Here is a 20,084-nt window from a genome sequence, read left to right on the forward strand (position 1 = left end):
AAAATGTTGAGTTTCAATGAATTTGATTTGTCCAAGTTCCTTATCTTCTGATAAACACGCTATACATTTTTCGTCCAAACCGTGAACAGATTTATAATACTACCTATTTGCAGAATCGAAAATGATAGAGTTCTTTTCGAAAGAATTCTTCATTGCAAAAATATTCAAAAAAATTCGAGACCATTTTTTTCATAAGAATCCCATTAACTCATGAAGCGCTTTTGCTCAAGCATATGGCATATAGCTGAAATTGTCATCTAAAATGCTATAAAATGATGCAGTAATATACTGGGTATGCCATTTGAAATAAGAAAGTAGTTCAGTAGTATTTAATATAGAAAACTTGTCAGGAATGTGGACAATGCTTTATTTTTCTCACAAGTTTACTTTTGACAACGTTTCGGAGGCGATTTCCTCCTTCTTCAAGGCTTAAAAACAAAAGGACATTTAACAAACAATAATAAGGACAGCTCCTGAAACTTACCTCTAGATTATCAAGTTTTCGAGAAAACAGCAATTAAGCTATATTTCATAAAATTATTTGCAGGATTGAATTACAATCAGGTATAACGTCGCCAAGTAGTATGTTTCCGATATAACTGAAAATTGTAGAGATCTGAAAATATTTTAGGAAGAAGGATCATTGCCTCAAATCCCGACATTCAAATTTATTGCACACAATTGTGATCAGGTTTTGATAAACTCTCGAAAGGTCATCGCGGTGAATCACCAGGTATAATCTTAACAGTTGAAAAAATTCGAGCAAATTCGAAATCACATTTTCCCTTTTATGCGGTGCGTGGTCCTTTGATAGTCAGACATGTTACGTTTCACAATGGACTAGTTTTCATTTTTTTGTTAAGGATTAATTCTAAAAATTTAAGTAAAATGAAACAAAAATGTGGAAGAATCATTGAAATATCTCTAGAAATAAAAAAGTTATGGAACTTTGAAGTTGCGCTTGAAAGAATAATTTCATAGTACGTGTAAGTGGCGTGACGTCACACACTAGATGACTGGTATTCGCAGAGTGCTTACGAATTCATTGGTATACAATTACTTGTGCCGTTCGTGTCGTGTTTTGTTCGTTACACGATGGCTGAAATAACTCACTATATATATATATACATATAAATTACTTTTTTCTCTTTTTACTTTTTACTCCTCACATAAATATGTTTTGCCTTTGATAGACTTCAACAACCAGTACTCAACTACCAACTGTTTATGAAACGTTTTTTAAATAAATCATCAAGTTGAACCATGATGAAGCAAACTCAAAAGTAGATACTTACTTGAAAAGTTTAACTCCTTTTATTTCAGCATTGACATAAGATGGATTTGAAGAAAAAAACTCCATCACTGCGAATATATCTATTTTAGGCAAATTGTCACTTTGTCTTTTCACGAAGCCTTCTTCCATTATGGTGACATAAAAACAAAACTCGAGATAAAACTACACTGTACAGGGTGGGCAAATAAGCGAGGTAAGCGGCTTTATCTCAGGAACCACTCATCGTAGAGACTTGCGGTAAAAAATTTTACCACTTAAGTAAACAAAAGAAAACACTGGAAATTGTTTTGAAGTTCATACCTCCACCGCTAGGGGGCGTAATAGCTATCGTCGAGTAGAAAAATGCATTTTACTCGAAAAATTTTCATATTAAGTTGGAAAAAAAATATCATCACTGGAAACCTTGGAAAATTCTCTATCTGTTTGAATTGTCACTTTCGATTTCGCGACATCAAATAAGGGTGGGGGAAAGATAGAAATCTGACTGATTGAAATGTCTGTAACTTCAGTTTGGCTCAACATTTTTGAGCAAATTATATTTTATTTGAGAAGCAACATCTTGTTGATCAAGGAAAAAATATACTTATGATGAATTTGATTCAGCTGCTTCCGATAGGGAGCGCTAAGTCAGAAGTTCATTGTTTTGTTCATTTTTCTCTGAAATTTCAAATGTAATGATAGGATTTTCTTAACGGAAACAAAAATTTCATTGAATTTTCATGAAAAAACCTGCAGGTCGCAAAGCGATAATTTCAGGCGTTCTGTAGTTATGGCCGAAAGAAGATATTCTTCAGCTGATGCACTGCGAAAAACCAAATTGAGTCTTCAAGTTCTAACAGAAACAGAAATCCCATCAAATTTGTATAAAAAACCAAAAGGTCGCAAAGCGATAGCTTCAGGGGTTCTCTAGTTATGGACGAAAAAAGATATTCTTCAACTGATGCACTGAAAAACTAAATCGTGTCTTCTTTCGGCCACAACTCCAGAACGCCTGAAGCTATCGCTTTGCGACCTTTTGGTTTTTTCATACAAATTTGATGGGATTTCTGTTTCTGTTAGAACTTAAAGACACAATTTGGTTTTTCGCAGTGCATCAGTTGAAGAATATCTTCTTTCGGCCATAACTACAGAACGCCTGAAATTATCGCTTTGCGACCTTCAGGTTTTTTCATGAAAATTCAATGAAATTTTTGTTTCTGTAAAGAAAATCCTATCATTACATTTGAAATTTCAGAGAAAAATGAACAAAACAATGAACTTCTGACTTAGCGCTCCCTATCGGAAGCAGCTGAATCAAATTCATCATAAGTATATTTTTTCCTTAATCAACAAGATGTTGTCTCTCAAATAAGATCTAATTTGCTCAAAAATGTTGAGCCAAACTGAAGTTACAGACATTTCAATCAGTCAGATTTCTATCTTTCCCCCACCCTTATTTGATGTCGCAAAATCGAAAGTGACAATTCAAACAGATAGAGAATTTTACAAGGTTTACAGTGATGATATTTTTTTTCCAACTTAATATGAAAATTTTTCGAGTAAAATGCATTTTTCTACTCGACGATAGCTATTACGACCCCAAGCGGTGGAGGTATGAACTTCAAAACAATTTCCAGTGTTTTCTTTTGTTTACTTTAGTGGTAAAATTTTTTACCGCAAGTCTCTACGATGAGTGGATCCTGAGATATAGCCGCTTACCTCGCTTATTTGCCCACCCTGTACAACTACAAACGGCACGAGAGCCTTGGCGCGGCTAAGTATTTAAACGTAATTTATGGTGTAGCGATCACAGGCAAGTGCCGTGACGTCACAGACCAAATACGTTCCGCGCTAAAATACGTAAATTTAAATAATCTATTTCTCAGTCATTTATTGATGGATTTTCAAAATTTTTTCACTGATTTATCAGTATTGCTCTATATTTTAATTCCATCGTGTCAAATATAGTATTATCAACATCACTAAAGTAGTCCATTGACATTAAAATATTCGTGTGGGTAGGTACTATATTTCCAGCGGAACTCATTTCAACACGTCAAATTCAAAACACAAAACTTACGCTATTTTTTCACTGGGCGACCTCCAGGGGACGTCATCGTCAAGCTCGTCGTCGCTTTCGTCTCCTTCGTCCCCAGCGTCCTGGCTTATGTTGAGTGTGGAATTCGTGAACATGTCCGGCACCGGAAGTATACTCGGCCTCCTGGAATTTCTTCGTTGATTGATCACTTCAGGACTGAGCAGGTTGGGATTTTCCCCTGTTCGAGGAATGTCCAGGTGATTGCCCGCTATCGATATGTCTATAGTTGTTGAACCCGGTGAGGATTCTTTCAGACACTGTCTGGAATCGCTGAGTCCGGTATTGTCTGGAAATGTAGCTGGAGGAAATCGAAGGTGATTGAATTTGAGAGAAGAATGTGATAAAAGACTCTCTACGCTAATTTACTATGATTTTGGAATCGATTATCGAAGTTTGTATTGAAATTGATAATTAATTGTTCGAAGTATCTCAAATCCTGGCCTTCTTTTGAATATCTCTTCATCAATATGTACAGGGTGATTGTTTATATTTTACTCGATAGCTATTTCAATTAATGTTGTCCCTACGAAAACGTTTAAATGGATTAAGCATATTTCATGAAGATTCAGAATTCAATATTAGAAAATGAATAAAAACATTATGAATATAAAAATTTCATGCGAACTAGTATTTTTCAAATGGAACACCTTGTATTTTATCTTCCTAATCGGTAGAGCTCTTTCTCCTGATTTCAAATATATGTATATACTTTTTTAAGGTTATCTTTGCCAGATTTCGAAAAATTTTGATTTTTTCGTCTAAATCTAAGGCAGCTGTAGAACGCCACATGATATAAAGAAATTACAACATTGTCATGTGGCATTCTACAGCTTCCTTCGATTTAGACGAAAAAATCTAAATTTTCAGAAATCAGGCCAAATGCACCTCAATGAAGTTTATATAATAAATCATGAAAAAATCTCTACCGATTACGAAAATGAAATACACGGTGTTCTATTTATAAAATACTGGTTCACAACAAATGTTCATGTTTTTAAAACTTTTTTGCATTTCCTAGTACTGAATTTGGAATCCTCATAAAAATTTATTTATATTCGCCAATTTAATAGTTATTTATGCAACAAGTGCAATAAACAATTTTTGCACGAGTTGCATACAACATTTTTTCTACGTTCATGCAAAAAGCAAAAAATGATTATTGATGTGCGGCACTAGGTGTAGGAAAATGAAAAGCGCAACTTGAATACTTATTATTAATATCGATTTGCATTGAAACAGGAACTGATACGTTACGAACAATTTAACTCAAACTTTATTTTTACCCTCAATGTTGAAAGTAAATGAACAATTGGTGCAATTTTCAATATGAATATTTCGTAGTGAAGTACTTTTTAAATCCATTTCTTGATTTGTTACTGCTGTAAACGTATTAGTACTTGGTAGCTGTACATCGTTATTTCCTTCAGGCTGAAATATTTGTTAGTCATGATGACAGCACCTTGAAGTAGAATGACAGATGAGTGCAATAAAAATTTATTGCACTAGTGCAATAAAGAAATTCTTTTTCCACTAAATATAGTTCAATAAAGTTTTGCTTTTTGCATGAATGTAGAAAAACGTTTTTGTAGGACCAATGAGAAGCTATTGAGTACAATATAAACAATCACTCTGTACATAATTTTTAGATTTTGAGCGAGAAATAGTCTCAAACGATTTCGTCCGCTTGTTATTTTATTACCGAACACAAAATCTCAGTTCTATCAGTTTCATGCTCACGGAAATATTGCTTGATCTTTTTCCGAAATACTTTTTGAATTTTCTTCGGTTTTGGTGACACGATAATCATGAAATTCGCATGGAGCTTGAAATTTTAGTTCACCTTTAGAATTGGTAGTTTAAAGATTATTCTGGAAATGAAATTTCTGACAGTTGAATATTTGTTACACTCTTCGCGTTAATGATCAAAATTCGACTATGGTTCCGTGAATTTAGCCCATTGAAATTTGCATTTACTTGTGGAATAATTATTTCGAGCTTCATGCGAAATTTAATGTTGATGAGCTATCACAACAAGTAACGATTCAGGATATCGATTGTCTCACTGACAATAGATTTATTCGTGTTTATATTTCACATAAATATAAATAAAAAATTTAAGACACTTCGAACCATAGAGAATTTAGGATTGAAAATATTTTTCTATTGGTAATGAATTGATGAAAATCTGCTTTGATAAAATATGTATAGCAGCAGTGAGCTACACTTAAAGCTCGTTCGTCACAAACAGTAGCAACCCCAATAATAAATCAATACACCAATGTGAGATGAGATATAATTAATAATTTTGGGGATAGTAAGAGATTACAAAAAACATTTCTGTTGTTCTTCGAAGGGATCTATTTTTTTTATGAATAACAAAATATACATAATAATATCGAAAAAAAAACAGTAAACAATAATAATAATATAGTGGTGACTTGTCTTATGCCGGTGTGATGACACCTCTCGCTATGCAATACCATGTAAAACGGTGCTGCTCGAGATTTAGTTTTTTTTATTTTTTAAGACACCAGTTCGCCTCGCGGTAGTTTTTTTCAACCGCACACATGAGCCAACACCACGATAATAAAATTTCTCCGCATGCCGAATTGTGAGGATGTTACTCCTGCAAAAAGTCGCATTGGAACATAATTGTGATTATTAGATCGTGCCTTATCTAATACAATTTTCAATAGTACTATTTTTTTATGATTAATTATCCATATTATTATTCCTCGTTAATTGATGCTCTTATCAATCCTCTGAAGCTTTGAACGAAGGATAGAAATGTGCATTGCTAAGAATGGGGAAATTTTTGAACATTTAATTAGGTGAAATGTGTTAATAATTTTTCGTTTGTCTCCATGAATCCATACTATTTCGAATATGCTAAGTAGTTTTTTTGTTGAAGATTTTCATCATAACCATTCAAACGGCTATTATGAAGTAATTATTTTAGTATGCTAAAGATGAATAAACGAAACTAACCTGTTTCATATTCGGGGAGGGAGTATTGGAATTAAAGTCATACTTTGAATAGTCTCAAAAAATATGGATTGAAAAAGAGTGAACATTTTCCTGGTTCATTTAATCAGTTGTGAAAATTCTGCTCATGCTTTTTCCGAATGGTTTGTTTCCCATAAAATTGGGATTTCACGTCGTGAAGGCAGGGATGCTCTCAAACTTTGTTAATGACTCTCATTTCCATCGTGTTCGAACATGCATGCTTCGTATTCAACAAGTGAATGACCTCGACGAATCGATGAAAATCTGAATCCTCCAGATTGGTAGCCGACAGTCACCTTCAACCAGTGTTAAGTTGTGCTACTATATTCGCTTATAGGGATTGCAGTGCTCAAGATTTTCGTGCGTAACGTCAGTCAGTCGATGAGGTTGCTTGAATAAGCTATTGAAACTTATCCTTGGTTTGAATAAATTTATCTATATGCCTTCAATCGCAGTCCAATCGTGGCATGAGTTATAATACCATATCAGTTGGAAATAAATACAAAATTTTTGTTCAATATTGGAATTATTATTATTATTAATTATTATTAATATAGGAATTTATTTGAGGCAATAAATAACACAAATAATTCACTCTGTGAAAATTTCTACTTAGGTTCTTTTTCGCCATATTTGGTCTGAAAATGAAATGAATTCTACGAAAGTAAGAAATATAATGGAAGGAATATATTTTCCCATTCTGTAAGAACAGAAAACGATAAAATTGAACCCATCTGGTTGGAGTCCTTCTACTTTTATGACAATAATAATTCCACGAATACAAATAGATAAGATTGATAAAATTTTTATGGCATCGAAATCTCATTGGCCGATTTTATTGACGTTTCTATAATAAAAGTTTCTCCAAAGAAATCTTCCGGATTCGATAAGAAGCCATTTGATATCCACTTGGGCTCCCTGCAGTATTAGCTACACTATAAGTTGGTTCGGGAATATTTCGACAGATATGGATAATAGTGTTCTTTTGGAATTTGAAAATCTCTTATTAAAAGTTTCGACCAATTGATGATGATCATCAAAACTATCTAATGTTTGGTTTTTTAAGTTGAAGAAATTGAATAAGTACTATTATTCTATAAGTTGTTGAACTAAAGCTTTTTGTTGAGTGACTGAATATTAAACAAATTCAAATTCCACACTCGCGAGAAAAGTTGGACTTTCCCCACTTGTTGCACAATATACTAGTCTCCAATAAAGCATGATATTCCTCAAACGGCGTTGAACTGATTTAATTATAGGAATATTTAGTGACATGCATTCCAATTTCACTCTTGCAAGCCATAGAATTGTACACAATAAGTTAAAATTTGCACGTATATCTAGTATTTTATTCTGATTTTAAAGTTCGACTGTTTCAATGGTGTTTTCTATCGAACTTTTCGATGCACAGGATTAATACTGATTCTAATATTCGGTGCGTGCACATTCATCACCCAGAATGTCTCCCTCTATCAACATTTCATCAACCATAATTACACGTTGCATGTTGAAAATTATATTAGAACACGGATACCAGAAGCTTCGCAACGTAGGCCTGTTAAAATTCAGAGTTAATTTGGAAACACAATCCGAGGGTTGGCCAAATTTGAAGCAGAAAACAGAATGTGTGGCCCATTCAATCAAAAATGAATATATCTCTGATTTCAGTATAATACTACATGGTTTTTGGGCATAATCTACAGAATCTTTCGTTGTGAATTAAAAAAAATTATAAAACAAAGGTGATATTTTATATAGGAGGGAGGGGTTACATTTCCCAATTCAGAGATGAAATACTAGAAGGTTTGTATTTTTTATTATGAAATAGAGTCATCCGCATTTTGGTAAAATAAGTTTTAGAGGTAACTTCTCTAAGATGAGCCCCGTTAGAGACAATACGAGTATATTGATGAAGGCGCTCTCTGAAGTTTTTCGCTAGCCGATGGCACATTGCGATGGTTATGACGTGAATTTCATCTCAGATTCTGATCCACTCACTGTAAGTTTGATAGTCCAAGTCATATTGAAGCTTCCCAAACTTCAATTAGACATCCCCAATGCAACAGCCTATTTTTGAGTAGATCGTGTTGGTGATTGGGGAACTGCTTATCTCGCAGCCTCATAATTTTCGGGTTTCTTTCAAATTTTCGATCTTGGAGTCTTCTTTGTGGTCGTATGCTTCCTACTTCTTTCAAATTTGCAATTCAGTTACGAATTGTTTTCGCACAGGGAACAGGCCGGCCTAATGAAGATACGATGCACACCTGACCAAATCATAATAGGAACTGAAACGGAGTAAGGGATGAGCAAACATTATCGATATATGGAAATATCGATATTGCTTCTGAAAATTTTCGATGAACATCCTTCAGGTTCACTCTAACGCAACAGCCTCAAAAGTGGTGTCCATTCTGCTGCTGCAGGAGGCTGTTTTCATGGTATTTATCAACGTCTTTGTTTAAATCTGTAGAGTTGGTATATTAATATAATAGGATAGGGACAATTAAATGATATTCCAAAATAAGTACTAACCTAAATACTGAATAAAAAAATTAGATGCTTTCAAATAATCAGGTGAATGTTGTTTATGGGCCCCGATCATGATCCTATTATGGGGCAGAGCTCATATTCGGACCAGGTCTTGGTATAGTGTTTCTTTTGTAGTTCATTCTGCCACGAAGCAAACCGAAGTTTTTATCCAAGAATATAAGACAAACATGGAGACGTGAAGATATGGTAAAGGCTATGGAAGGTGTTAGTAATAAAATAATGGGCCTTAAAAGTGCAAGCAAACAGTTCAGCGTGCCACGATATACACTTCAAAGGTTGTTGGAAAAACACAAAGAAGGCAATTTGAATATTAATGACGTAAGTAAAACTCCACTAGGAAGGAAAACAGCATTAGGAAAGGAACTGGAAGAAGAACTTGTTCAATACATTTTGTCAATGGAAGCTACTTACTATGGTCTTACAAAAAAGGACATACGAAAAATGGCATATGTTTATGCTGTTCGTAATGGAATGACTCATCCATTTAAAAATGGTGTGGCGAGACGAAGCTGGACAGATGCGTTTTTATTGCTATTTATTCCTCCGCTAGAGCATTAGGCTTCAATAAGGAAAATGTGAAGCAATTTTTCGACTATTTGAGTGTGAATACTCAAAAAACAACTTTTGCCCTCACCAAATTTACAATGTTGATGGGACTGGGCTTTCAGTCGTTCAAAGTGAAGTGGCATTAATGGTGGGAAGGAAAGGAAAACGGCAAATAGATGCAATAACCTCAGCTGAACGGGGTTAACTAGTAACGGTTATAGCTGCTATGAGCGCTGGAGTTCAATTTGTACCACCAATGTTAATTTTCCCAAGGAAAAATCGCAACGAACAGCTGATGCGAGGGGCTGCTCCTGGTTCAATCTATGCAGTACATCCAAGTGGGTGAGTGCAACAGAATCTATTTTCTGATTGCATGAGGCATTTCATATATTTTGTCGAACCAACAATAGAATGTCCAGTTCTGCTAGTGTTAGATGGCCATTATAGTCACATACGAAACTTAGAGTCATTCGTCTATCTCGTGAAAATCACATTACCATTGTTTCTTTGCCTCCTCACTCAACCCATAAATTGCAACCCCTTGTTAAAACGTTCATGGGAAGTTTCAAGGCCTATTACAGTGAGGAAACCCAACCATTTGCTGTACACTTCAACGAACATCGAACCCATATCAAGCAGATTGCAAAAACTAAACAAGAGATTCTACAGCAGACTACAAAACATGGTAGATACATTGCTTCTTTATCATGATGAGGAGCACGTCAGAAAGAAAAGGGAAATTCCCCGCAGCAACACTTATCCAAAGTATGAAAAGAGTTTATAATATGACCATTTGAATACTATTATTATTGTTGTTGTTATATATAGATATTTTTTGTATGAATAGAATATGGCATATGTTAATTGTACTGAGCTGAAGGACCTAAGGTCGATGGCTCTTGGCTTTGAGTCAATAAAGACATTTTGAATTGCTGATATTTGAAAAATGAGCGTTTCAAAAGTTGTCAAAGATGTAGAAAATGCGAACAAAAGAATTTAGCCGAAAAATGAGACCACTTGTTTCGCCACTGTGTTTCATCAAATCACTATACCACAAACTGCACCACATTTCTTCGAAATCGAGAAATTTTACGTACCCCATCTTGTAGAAGACGAAGTGAAAAGGAAACAAACAAACATAGGTTACAAATATTGCAAATCTATGCCAAAAATGTTAAAAATTTGGCAGAGCTTTCTAGAGACTACTTCTTGTAACTTGTTACTTTTGTTAAGAAGAGCATACTCATAAAATGAACTTATTTGCGCTTGTTTCAAGTTTCCAATATTATCGATAAATATTCGAGAAATCTGTTTTCGAATAATAAGATTCAGAATCTGTTACAAACATTTATTTTACATGTTCGCAACGCTTCTTGTTAATACGCTACAGATCGTACTAAGAGAAATATCGACCTCAAATTTGTCGCAAATTTACGTTTCCAGTTTCCACTCTTCCCAGAACCCATTTTTAATTGATGGAACAGGACAAACGATTTCGGAGCTGAGCTCCATTTCCCTTTTTATATGATTTTTCATTGTGAACAAACTGTAGGTCGCTATTTCCTATCAATCTTTTCGAAATTCGAAAGGTTGATGCTCTTGGCTTTGACATTGGAACGTTCGTTCGTTTTTTTGACAAAAAACAAAAAAAAAACAATATTGTATTAAATAAGATCGAAATTTTAATGAAGAATTGTCGATTCCTAATACCAAATAATCTGATGAGGAAAAAATACTTATAAGCTTAAGAATTTCGATACAAATATTCTACTCTTCATTTCGACATGCCATTCCACTTGAATATCGCCTTTTTTCTTTCAAGTGGGCTGCCAAAACGACAACGAATGTAACAACAACCAACAATGCGTTGACCAATGAATACTGGGCGATCTATGTTCAACAAGCGCAATATGCTTGTAACCACATAGCTCCATGCAAGTGCCCGCCAGAAAACGAAGGCCGATTCCGACAGATGTGGAATAATCGAGTGCCACAAGACTCCAAATGCCCAAACGATTGCGATTGCCGTATAAACTGTCTAGTCCAAAACCACAGAGCTGTCTGCTCCTGTCTGAACGGCTTTGAAGGCAATCCGAACATCGCCTGTTACGTAGTCGTTTGTGAATGAGAGTCTGGAAAGGCTTGTTTGTTATGGATCGGAATCATATATAGGTGATTCACGCGTTCATCAAAGCTTTTCTGATACCGATTTCGGATAGTTCCGCACTTTGGGGAATTTTTCAACTTTTAGTTCAACACATCAAGAAAACGAAGAAAAAACAGGGATTTTGAGAATATTTTGAAAGACATATAACTTTTTTTATTGATATACAATGCCCCAAGGGAGTTAAAAGTGTTCAACTCTCTTGGGTTACCCCCGATGCTTCTACACCTTTTCCAATTGTAATACAGAAAGTGTAATGTAATTGAGAAAAGTAAATTGAATTTCAGAAGATGGAATATGGCTTAAAAATTGAACGTTATTTTTCAGAATAGTGAATTTGGAATTCAGAAAAAGAACTTGATATTCAGAAACGGTAATATGTATTTTAGTATAGCCACAATTTAGACCTGAGCAAAAAATATTATCAGGTAACAAAGGATTGTGGGGAGAATTATTCGATATAAATAGTAAATCTATTCATTACAATTTCTATTTGATGTCTGAAGAATTTCCATTTTTATAATATTTATAGAATGAAGAATTCGCATAAATAAATTTTCCTCTGAATGCATATTCTGCAGATAAGATGGTATTTTCGTTTCTCCTGGAGAAGAAATGTACGAGTATCAGGGGACCGATGAATTCCTAGAATTTCAAAACGGAAACGAGGTCTATGAAGGAGAGATAATTCCGTTGCTATGCGAGAACGTATTATTAGAGATGAATAGCTTTCGAGTTATACGTATCTGGAAAACCAGAGTTCGAATAACTCGGAAGATTTGGAGGTAAACGCATAGTTGGAAATGAGATACTCACCACAGTCTTTACCCATTTACTTTTTATTATCGCTCTAGCTTTGTACAGCTGACTAGTTCGAGTATGATGAATACGACATTTTTATGTCTATGGTATAAGTAAGAATATTTTGAAATTGATTGTTATTACTATTGCTCGAATCAATTGATTTTTACAAGTACCTTTTACTATAGTCTAAGCTCAATAGGTATAGGTTATATTTCCGTTACTCAAATTTGGTAGAGAATATGTTGATAATATTCTCGTTTATTCAAGTTGTAAATTGACTTAGTTGATATTTTTTCAGTTGTAACGTCTCATCTCACATTGAGTTTTGTATACAAAACCATTGAAGCATCATTAAGTAGTCAAGCAATTCATGAAATATAACACTGATATCCAGCCACAAAAATACGAATAATTTTGTTATATAAGAAATGAATAATTATTATCGTTCCACATCACACTAATGTTAGGATAATTTCAAATATCCCAGATGAGAACATTGAGAACTGCGTGGCAAGATATCGTAGATACTGTTTTCATATACATAAAATAAAACGAAGTAATTTCCACTATGTTATTTAGTTGTTAGCAACAATTGTTTCGCCACACTGTGGCTTCATCAGGCTACATTTCTGAACTGACATCAGTTCAGAAATGTAGCCTGATGAAGCCACAGTGTGGCGAAACAATTGTTGCTAACAACTAAATAACATAGTGGAAATTACTTCGTTTTATTTTATTTATAATGAATTTCCGCCAAGTAAGGACCGAATCCATTAAATGTTTTCATATACCATTTGCGAATTATAAAATGATAATTATTTGCATGAATGCCCTAATAATTGGATAATGAGTAATCTGAATTGGTAATTATTACAATAATGATATTGAAAAACAATATTCAAAAATCCTGCTAAACTAAGGGCTATATATATTTTCATTTAATTCCTGTAAGGTCACCAAGTTCTTGAAATTCTCAAGATATTGTCCTCATTTCAAGACAAAAAGTAATTTTATATTTCAAAACAACACAAGACAAGAAATATCATGTCCTCACCAAGATTTCTTGCCAAGGAAAAAAATTCTAGAAATATCTTGACTGTTTCTAGTTGGTAGGAAATTAGATCCAGGCTCATGAAAATTGACATTTTAGAATATACTCAATTTTTATTTGAATATAAAAAGACACATAGAGTTCAATATTCCGAAATTTGTCTCCATAGTCTCCTTAGGCAAGTGGATAGTATCTTTATCATGATATGGCCTTGGAAAGTAACATAATTTTGTTGTACTTTATAAACGTCAGACTTTTGAACCATCAAGCCCTCGAGTGTTGTCTAGTTACTTCAATTAAACTTCATCGCTTGTCTTCAATATCACAGTCTGGAAAATTGTTTGAAAAATTGTCTGGCAATAAAAGAACGACGCCTCCAAGTCATTGAAAAAATCCATAACAGCGGAGACCTTGTATTGGTGTCTTAAGGAGAGTATGCAATCTCCTCTCACTGCATTGCCTGGAATTCAAGCTGTAGAATTCCAGGCAAGCAGTTCCAGCAAGGGGAGGTGCATATTCCATACTCTCTTTAAAACAGCAATTCAAGGTCTCCGTAGTCGAGAATTATTTTCAATGGTTTAGAGGTACGTCTTTTCTATTGCCAGTCATTTTTTCAACAAATTATGCCAACTATGATATTATAGACGAGCAATGAAGCTGAATGGAAGTTACTGCACAACTGACCACAACTGAGCTTGATGGCTCAAAAGCCACCTTTTGGTGGGCCGTCTTGTCTGTAATATATGTTTGCTACTTTAACATGCTAAAGATTTTTCTGTGTCCAAAAGTTGAGAAAGCTGCAAATGAATCATTGCCTGATTTTTGAAGGACCACTCTTCTCTAAAGAATAATAGACTCTATGTCTTCGAGTATTTTCATTTATTTACACGTTATGAATATCAACTTGTTGTAGTGGTATGGCCTTATTAATCTTTCGAGATTAATTCCATAAAGATCCTTCTTGTTACCTGCCAAAGTAACCTACCACTACCCAAACTCAATAGTAGCTGATCGTCTTTGCCTTTGTAGGAGACATGTACAGAAAAACTTTCAGCTTTTATAAAATGACGAAGGTCTGGCCGTCGTGCGCTTTCTTGCTTTAAAAGTCATGCCAGGTATGTATAGTATATCCAAAGTCACTTGGAGGAAGCCTGAATATTTCAATTATACAAGGGTTGTCCAAGTTTTCAGAAATTTCTTCGGAATTTATGAAAATATTGCTATCAATACTCTCAAATAAACACCGGTATTTAGTCTTGGAAACAAGAATGTCCCGATTTAATTGATCTTACTGGCTGAATATTTCCCCTCTTATTCCCCTTTCCACTTTGAGAGCGTTTTTGGTTACACTCATTGGCTGCATCCACCACTTCTTAATTATTTTCTAATACTTCGCATAGACCAGTGTGGTCCATAGGGGTATTATTGAAATGCATTTTTACGTGGTTTTATTTCGTTATGTGACTGATGCTTTCAATGATTTCGACTATGATGTTTGGCACAATTCTATGGCTTATGTAAGAAAAGATGAATATTTCGCAATCAAATCTTTTCCTCCATTTACTTTCAAAGTCGGAATGGATATATGACGGGTTCTGAAGAAAATTATTTCGCATCCTAAATATCTTCATTCCACTGAAGGAAGAATTGATTAAAATGAGAAAAACCAACAAAATTTTCATTACATTTTCTGATTTTAGCAATGTTATTACTGGTTTGAGAAATCATGTAGGATAGGCATATGATGTAGAGGCTCTCAGTAGCAGCTACGTAGCCGGATCGAAGATCAATCGAGTATTTTATAGAAAATAGAAATATTTCACCATTTCCTGCCAACAGTCGGGACAGTTTTAATAATAGGTTACATATATCTTTGAATATTTATTTTGATTCTGAATACGATAAATTTAAAAGATATCGAGGAAAAACTTGAACTGAGGAAATACTAGAACTTCTAACTTAGTGGAGTAGTCTATGACTTCTGGAAAACATAGAAACTAAAATCGAAATTTGGATAACTAAATTTGACATTTCATGAAATGTCATTAATTATTCGTAATTGAAAATTTTATTGGTTTATGGATTTTCAACCATCTTAAAGAATAATTTATTACACAATTCATGAAATTTCGACTTTTATTTTCTTTTTATGTTTTCTGTCATAGACTACTCCATTCAATGAGAAATTGCAGTTTTCCTTAGTTCAAGTTTTTCCTCGATAACTCTTTAAGTATAGGATTTGCTTGAGACCCCTCCCTTTTTATATCTATGTAAAATTGACTGAATGAAGAAAAATATAGATTTTTCCAAAAAACTTTTCATGAGATATCTATAGGAATCTCTTTAACTTATGAACCGTTGAGCTTATACTCAAGTATCGCCATATTGCTGAAATTATCATCAACCAAGCTATCTGATAATGCAGTAATATACTGGGTGTGCTGTTTGAAATAAGAAAGTAGTAATATGTTTCCGGTATAAAAGGAAATTGTTTAAATTTTCAGCACAAAATTATTATTAGTTTTACGTAAACAATAGGCCATCGCGGTGAATCACCCTGTACATCACTATCATTTAGCCTTCTGCTTCCACTGAGGGATATAAATAACGAAGAAATAAAATTCAATTCGGCAACGTAGCTGCTAATTTGACGTAGAAAATCGGATGTCATTGAAGGATCTCAAGGTCATGCACCAATTCTACCCTAGTTCGTCTTATCTTCAGACAGAACATTTCCGAATTAATCTCAAACATTTTCGTGCTCTTATAATTCTATGCAACGATCAGTTCATCATCGTTGATAACATTCCTTGATAGTATATTACAGGTCGAGAATAAAGAATAATCAAATTATAACACCGTAGAAATACATAGTATCATTTTTGATGTAACAGCAAAAGCTACTCACGTCACAAATTTTCTGAATGAATCGACATCTGAGTCCCATACATACGCAAAAATATTCTTTTCAACTCAAGGGCTTGAAGAGTGTGCGCCTATGGTTTATGACTGTTTTGCAATTATCTCTGGCCAAGCGTTTTTATAGACTAGTTCAAGTGACTTTGGATATACTATACATGTATATTGCATGTTGATGTCAACTTTTGAACGATGTAATTCTAAATAATATCTTCACAGAATTTTTTTTTTATCTTACAGATTGAGGGGTCCTTTGAAATATAGGAGTAAGTCCTGGTGTTGCGTCAAGTGAATTTCACACAAACTTTACGGGCAGTTGAATATTCAGAGAGACGCATTTAGGTCGGAAAACCAACCCCAGCAGGTACAGCGAGGGCTAAAAATAGAACAGGAACATCCTTGGCGCCACATTGGCGCTACATATGGTCATCCTGAAGCCACATCTAAGGGCAAGGAACGAAGACGTGGACCGATCAGGGACCTGGATTGCGATTTGGTATGCAAAATCCAAAGCGACGCTCAACATCCCCAGGAAATAGGGGTACCATATTCAGAACGCTCGTAGTTGTTACTTTGTGAACATATAACTTGTACAGCCAAATTCAATATATTGGTTAAGAAATCCGGTGTTTCATCATCCCAATTTAATAGAATTACAATTGATCGATCCAACCAAAAACATCTGGCGTTTTGGTACAAGCTAAATTAAATATTCGAAACCAATTATTTTGATTTTTCATGAGTATCACTACCTTCTGCTATTTCATTCAATATGAAAACAGTACCCCGACGAAGCTCGAAATGATAAGATGCTGAAACATGCGCTACAACACTCACTGACACACGTGGGCACTTGCAGAATAAGTTGAGGTGATCGGGTACCGTCTTTCGTTGTTGCGTTTGGAGCCGTCCGCTTCTCTTCCGGTTCCGCCGTTTTCGTTTCCGTTGAGGTTGTGTAGTTATTGTTAGCTTGTTGGTTGGCAACGGTGAAAGATGAATTCTCCTCTTTCGTGATGCTCATGTAGTAGCAGGTGTCGCTCTTCTTCATTATGTGACGAGGGCCGGGATTGAGCAGGATGGTGTCTTCATAAAATTCGGGCAGTTCAGCAGGTCGCACTCCTACTAGAGCAACGCCATATCTGAAATTCATATCATAAAATCAAATGAATCTAAATATGCATTAAGAAAAAAAAAACTCAATTGTAAATAAAGGTTAGTCTAGACTCTAGATGAAGTACTCAAGTATAAATTTCGATCTTAGGTGACGAAAAAGGACCAGTCATTCTCATTGTCATGAGAAAATAACTATAAGTAAACTCCAATGCCCTGTTACCGTTTCACTGTATGAAATTTTTATTTACATGTTACAATTTTTCTTATAATAGTCGCCGCTCTCAATAAAGGGTGTTTTTTTTAGAGCTATAGAACTTTAAATTGCAATAAAACAACGATGGATTATTCGATTGACATGAATTTTATTTATCCGCAAGATAATCTTATGGCATTACATTTTGAATATGATTTCTGGCATATGACCGCCACGGCTGGCTCGGATGTAGTCCAATCTGGACGTCCAATTTTCGATGACTTTTTCCAACATTTGTGGCCGTATATCGGCAATAACACGGCGAATGTTGTCTTCCAAATGGTCAAGGGTTTGTGGCTTATCCGCATAGACCAATGACTTTACATAGCCTTGGACTTGTGTTGGTGTTATGGATAACTTTGCTGGACTAGCGAAGAGTCAATAGGAGTGTATATATTATAAAATATACACTCTTATTGACTCTTCGCTAGTCCAGCAAAGTTACCCATAACACGCTGAAATTGTCAGTTCATGTTAATATTTTAATTCTTTTTATTGGAACCGGTTTTTTCGTAAATGGAAAATTTGGTTTGAAGCTCCTGAGACAATAATGTACGAATAACCAAGGATAATAACGCATAAAGCAACCTCATATAGAAACATTATTAGATCGTAGTTTCATCATCGATTTGAAAAGGAATTTCCATTATCACTATCAATGAACCATTTGAGTCAAAAAAAGGTTGAGGGAGTAGTTATCGTTTTCTATAGGTAAGTGGTTATTGGATAATGTAATTATCAATTCGATGTTCGGAGATTGCGCGCACATATTCATGCTAGAAGTCGGCATACGAAATATTAAAAAATGCCAATTATGTTTTTCTTTTTGTTTCAGATTACTGTTGGATATCAGGTAAAGCGTCATGAATTAAATTATTTCCAGAAGCAATTCCAGGCTTTTACTCGAATACGTGTATATTCAAAAGGAATCAAGATATCAAGGTGAAATGAAAATTGAAAGATGGTCTTTATAATAAACTGAGTGTAAACCTTAAAAATTTCCTGAACTGTTCCACAGATTGTCAAGCAACTGAATGAAAAATACATGTATTTTTTCACCCTGTATGAAAAACTCTTCTGGAGTTTATTTCAATAAAAAAAATTCATCATCAATTTAGCGGAGAAATAATTGAAATCGATGAAAAATTACGAAAGTTCTTGGTCAACAAACTTCAGCAAAACTTCAGATGGCCGAGTTTTTTAGCCGGTGGGGATATATTTCATCAATTGCAAAATAAACTGATCGAGAAATGGGAAGAACATATGACAATATAATAAATATGTTGAATGTATATCAACAAGAAGACCTTGTTTTATAGCAACGAAAATTCATATTCTTTATTGCTGCAATAAAAATATCCCATTCAGGGATATAATTCTCCTCCTATCGAAATTGAAAACACGTAAAATCTCCCAACCACCAATCTTAATTTCATCCCTGGCTCTCGTATTCCCTATTTTTCACATAAATTACATTTTCCAGCTTTTATATTCCCATCTCCGTTAATGTAGATATCCAGTTCACGGTGGGAAGAGAACGAAGATTCAAGAATGCGCAATCAAATTTCTACTTACTTCCGATGAGAATGAAAACTTGCGTAGGTAAAGCTCTTTCCCTCGTATTCGCCGAAGAAACGGCTGTCGCCTAAGACGATATGATAAATTTCGTTGCCGGAGCATCGACCGTAGAGGCGATGCCATTCTTCCTGAGACTGTTGACCTTCCCTGGAAATTAATTTCGTTAATTAAAGGTGTAAACTGACTCACTAGCAAATATTAAATGGGTATATTTCTCGATATTAATAGAATATGCTTCAGGTTTGAGTATTCCTGGAGGTTCAGGTTATATTGAATACGTGGGGTTTCAGAATGATTGAACTGGTTATCACGATTGGAATTAGCAGGAAAAATCAACATGAAATGATTAGCTTGATCTATATGGCCATCTACAGTACAGTTCCATCATTTACGCGATGGTATTCAGTCATATAAACTCGTTCATTTAAGAGATATTAGGTTTCACCAATGACGCTTCAATTTATACAAATATAAAATATATATTTCAAAATATGGTAAATCTTAAGCATATACAGGGTGTCCCGGAAAGAATGCGACAAACGGATACCATGAAGGACTCGTATCAAGAGGTTTCAATCGCCAGTGTAGCTTCATTTGGGATATACAGGGTGATGTTCATCTTATGAATTAAATTTCACAGTTCAATAACTCTTTAACTAATCGACCGAATAATTTTAAATTCCGAAGTTTTGTCACCCTTGGCTATCGCCTACCTTCAATATTTCTGAA

The 20,084-nt window shown here is 34.5% G+C and overlaps 1 protein-coding gene across 12 annotated transcripts in view; it reads right to left on the bottom strand.

Annotated features, from left to right (window-relative positions):
• Positions 1-20,084, bottom strand: part of LOC123674263 (potassium channel subfamily T member 2) — a 777,909-nt gene that overhangs the window by 97,678 nt on the left and 660,147 nt on the right. For 8 of the 12 annotated variants that reach the window (XM_045609236.1, XM_045609232.1, XM_045609226.1 and 5 more), the window contains 3 exons: positions 19,353-19,502; positions 17,249-17,550; positions 3,354-3,669 (listed from right to left, as the gene is read on the bottom strand). In XM_045609236.1, the coding sequence (XP_045465192.1) occupies positions 3,354-3,669; positions 17,249-17,550; positions 19,353-19,502 (768 nt within the window). The remainder of the gene's footprint in view (positions 1-3,353; positions 3,670-17,248; positions 17,551-19,352; positions 19,503-20,084) is intronic. The other 4 variants (XM_045609237.1, XM_045609228.1, XM_045609230.1 and 1 more) reach the window with 3 other exon arrangements.

Source organism: Harmonia axyridis, chromosome 2 (assembly GCF_914767665.1).
Source record: "Harmonia axyridis chromosome 2, icHarAxyr1.1, whole genome shotgun sequence".
NCBI lineage: Eukaryota > Metazoa > Arthropoda > Insecta > Coleoptera > Coccinellidae > Harmonia > Harmonia axyridis.